Raw genomic sequence first — 4,136 nt, forward strand, 5'->3', positions numbered from 1 at the left:
CTTCATTGTGATGGAAGCACTATAGTGCCCACTCCCTGTTCACAAACTATTACAGCTAAACACTTTATTAAAATGTGTTTCTAAAAATGTTTTAGGCAAAAAAAGGCAGTACAGTGACATTATCGTGATATATAATCGAACAGCACTGCAACAGTTGTACTGTGTGATGATTTCAATCTGAGTTTGAAAGAAAGAGACGGGCGGGTCTGTATCGAGTTGTATACTTGTTGTTACTGGGATGGCAGCATGCGTGGCTGGTAATACAAAAATGTGGAAGTACAGCATGTAGTTCAAGCAGCAGCCTGAGAGACAGCAAAACTCCACCTGATGAGATGTTGTGCATCAATTTCCAACACCTGGCGGAGTTTTGATGTGGAGGGAGGAAGGAGATCAAGGTACTGCTTAGATGGAAGGGAGGTTACCAAAGTTCATCTACACATACTACCCACATTGTTGTGATACAAATATGGTTTAAAATTGGCAAAATAAAGTAAGATACTGAGGCCATGTGCGTGTGCTCATAACTTTATGACCATGTTTTAGTACGTGTGTTTCTTAAGTTAGCAGACGACCTATGCTTTCTTAAAAACAGCTTTAAGTGTGTGTGTGTGTGTGTGTGTGTGTGTGTGTGTGTGTGTGTGTGTGTTATCCTTTCTGCTAAACCCTCTCTCAATTTTAAAGAAAACAAGAAAGGCTGAACTCTGTGTTGTTTCTGACTGATAACACAAGCCTTAAGTCATATTGTTATCTATGACCATATCATAACTGTCATTCCATGTATGTCTCCACCTCCGCCCCCCCTTTTTTCCATCTTTCTCTGCAGGCGACTGGAGGGAGCAGCTGCATCCTCTGGTGACCAGGTTAAATGAGTGCGTGATGGAGGTGGTGGAGAAGGCAAAGAGAGCCATGACCTTTGTGCTCCTGCAGGAGGCAGCCTGCAGCATTCCACAGGGTTTTCTCCTCCAACAGAGGCGAGACGTGGTCTTCAGTCAGGCAGTAGGTAGCCACACTCAGAAAATAAACAACTCCTCAGTAACTTCCCTGTCTTAGTTCATCTGATATGGAGGTTTTTCTCTGCAGAACACCCTTAGTATGGTAAATGTTTGATTCTTTTCCCCCTATGTTCACAAAAGCAATCACAGACAAACAGTCTTTCACTTTGTAAATTCAAATATCAAAGAAATGCTTGGACATTTTTTAGTTTTGCCAGTTGAGCTATAAAACAGTTTATTATCTAACTGTCAGTCCTTTTGGTCCAAACTCATGCCAAGCTTGTTCAAGCAACAAAAACATTTTACTACTCATAATGAAGTGGTTACATACATTTAGATTTAAGCTGTCAAGTTAGAATATCTCTGGAAATGCTGTGCTATAAACTTTATATTTTTCCAAGTTTAAAACAAACGACCACCAAAGAAGTGACAACGTTGTTTACCATTAGAGAATTACAACTCAGACTTTGTTATATAAATCCAGCTCTAAGGTTGCATCTGCAGCTTTTGTTGTCAACTAATCCAGAGATGGTGGTTCGATCCCCAACTCCTCTAGTCTACTTGTGGAATTGTTGCTCCTGACCCATCGGTGTGTGAGTGTGTGTGTGTGAATGTTTCACTGAGTAGCAGGTGGCACCTTGTATGGTAGCTTTGGCTGCCCGTGTATGAATGTGTTTGTGAATGGGTGAATGTGACAAAAGATTCAAAGTGTTTAAATAAAAGAAAAAAGGTGATGATAATGACGATGATAGTAATATAAATAACTTGGAGTTATGTAGCACCTTTCACAGGACCTAAGGACACTTTACATTATAGAGTAGACAAAACTTAACAACATACAAAAACAAATACAGAACACAAGTAATTGGAAGTCTTGAAAGGTGCTGTACAAGTCTCTTAACCATTTACCACATTGTTGCTTACCTGTTTGGGCCAGGGACAACTTCCAGGAGATTAAGTGTGTGTGTGTGTGTGTGTGTGTGTGTGTGTGTGTGTGTGTGTGTGTGTGTGGGTGTGTGGGTGTGTGTGTTTGTTTTGTTTGTTTTTTTTTAAACAGCTGGCAGCCTTAGCCTGCGGGTTTGTTATGAGGCTGTATGCAGGAATGCAGGACCAAGGCTTCCTAAGGCAGCTCCACCTGGTTGGCCTGGTGGCCCAGTTTGAGAGTCTGCTCAGCACCTACAGTGAGTACATTTTTAAGAGTAAAATTGGAACCGGCAACCTCAAAACCTCCACTGAACACAGGTGTTCACTTTTATTTGCTTTCTAGAAAGGAAAAACCTAAAAGAGTAGTGTGGTTTAGATGAGCTTGGGTAACTTGATGTGACAGATCATAATATGTAGTAAGTTAATGTGTCACGGCAGTTTTTTTTTGGCATATTGTCTTAATTACAGGCTTCTCAGTGAAGGTTGTCTATAAATGAATTCTTATCTGATAATAAAGTGAGACTGAGTTAAGAGAGTTCATGGTAAGATATGAGTACATTTATTCCAGCTACCTGCACCACTCTGATCAAAGTTCTCATTCATCCTGATTTGCCAAAGCTCATGGTGCAGCTCTCAAGGAAGTAAAATGGATTGGTCAGCAAAATGAACAGCTGAAAGACAAATATAATGCCTCTGCAACATAAAATGTGGGCAGGTTTTAATTACATTCATCATCCGGTTTTTAACCCTCTGACGTTTTAAAATCCTCCCTCACTTTCATTAACTTAGAAGGCATTTGTCAAGCAAATCAGTACTAATCTTGTTGTGTCCTGCCGTTTAAGGTGAGGAGATCGGGATGCTGGAGGACATGGAGGTTGGAATCTCAGACCTGCAGAGAGTCGTTTTCCAGATTACAGAGGCCAAGACAGATGACCTCAGTGACCTCCAGCCTTTAGTGTGTGGCCGACGGTGAGACATCATCTCCTTCTCTGTTTGCTTTTCTTTGCGCATGATCAATTAGTCTCTTTTAGCAGATAATGGCATATCCTCAAGACAAAGCTGTTGAGTAAAACCTGTTGTAATGCTCGCATACCAGCAGTTTAGACCACTGTGAAGAACCAGTGTAGATAATTCTCAGTTATAAGTCTCTTGACGAACATTAAAATTACAAGCATCATTTTAGGATTTGAGAGTAACACTTTATTTTACTGCTGGTCCAATAAGTTTTTATGCTTCTGCACGGGTGACAGCCATGGCCAAGGGATTGTATTTTCAAGTTGTCTGTCCATACGTATATACTTTTTATTCTTGTGAATATGATATCTCAGGAACGCCTGGAGTCCTCAAATTTGGCACAAACGTCCACTTGGACTCAACAATGAATTGATTAGATTTTAGTGTTTGAAGGTCACTTTTTTTCTGCCAAAACTCATGAATTCATATGTTAATTGTGACATTTTATATCAAAAGTTAACTTCAATATGACATAATATTTACCAGCTATGAATGGCATAACTCAGGAACAGAATGGGAGACATGTGGTCAAATACTGAAGTGCTGACACTTATCTTGGGTTTCCAACTTTAAACTGTGCTAATTATAGATCTTGTGTGCTGCCGGGTAGAAGATGTGTGTAAAGTGTCCACATTTCGACACAAAATACACTCAAAATCCTCTATTAAATTCCTTCAAAATCTTCACTATAGATATATAATATGGGAGACGACAGACAGGGATGTAAACAGCAAATTGATTTGTTTGCAGAGGCATACAACTACAAGGCTACATGGTTCTTTCTTACTGTGAAATATATGAAGGGAGTTCGATGTGCAATTTCTTTGTTTTCCTCAGTCAAAGTTATTAACGTAACGCACCAATCAGTAGCTCTTTCTGAAATCTTTGTAGTAACTGTAACCTGCTGGTTTACATGATTCTCAGTATGTGTTATGTGTCATAACATTGCTGTAATACAAAATTCCATAGTTCTTTACAAAAAACCTGTGTCGAGGAGCGTGCAACACTAACTAACATCACAGTCTCAGAGAAGAAAGTTCTCTGCACAATCTCTCACTGTGCACTAGCTTTAATGTACAAGGATTTCACTCTAACATAAGCTAATTGCAATAAGCCATTTCCTCTTGGACAAGTATCTCTTCATTGTGCCGACCTCTGAAACCTCCTTTTCCATGTCTGGACTTTGAACAACAATACAACAGAAAC

General features: G+C 39.7%; 1 protein-coding gene across 1 annotated transcript; it reads left to right on the forward strand.

The window, feature by feature from the left end:
• Positions 1 to 823: 823 nt before the first annotated feature.
• LOC121940870 (type II inositol 3,4-bisphosphate 4-phosphatase-like) lies at positions 824 to 2,889 on the forward strand (the record flags this gene model as incomplete). The annotated part of the gene is made up of 3 exons (XM_042483552.1): positions 824 to 996; positions 2,050 to 2,173; positions 2,759 to 2,889. Coding segments are annotated over 3 exons (428 nt in total), but the record flags the coding sequence as incomplete, so codon positions are not given.
• Between the last annotated feature and the right edge of the window lie 1,247 nt (positions 2,890 to 4,136).

Source organism: Plectropomus leopardus, unplaced genomic scaffold, assembly GCF_008729295.1.
Source record: "Plectropomus leopardus isolate mb unplaced genomic scaffold, YSFRI_Pleo_2.0 unplaced_scaffold9674, whole genome shotgun sequence".
NCBI classification, from domain to species: Eukaryota; Metazoa; Chordata; class Actinopteri; order Perciformes; family Serranidae; genus Plectropomus; species Plectropomus leopardus.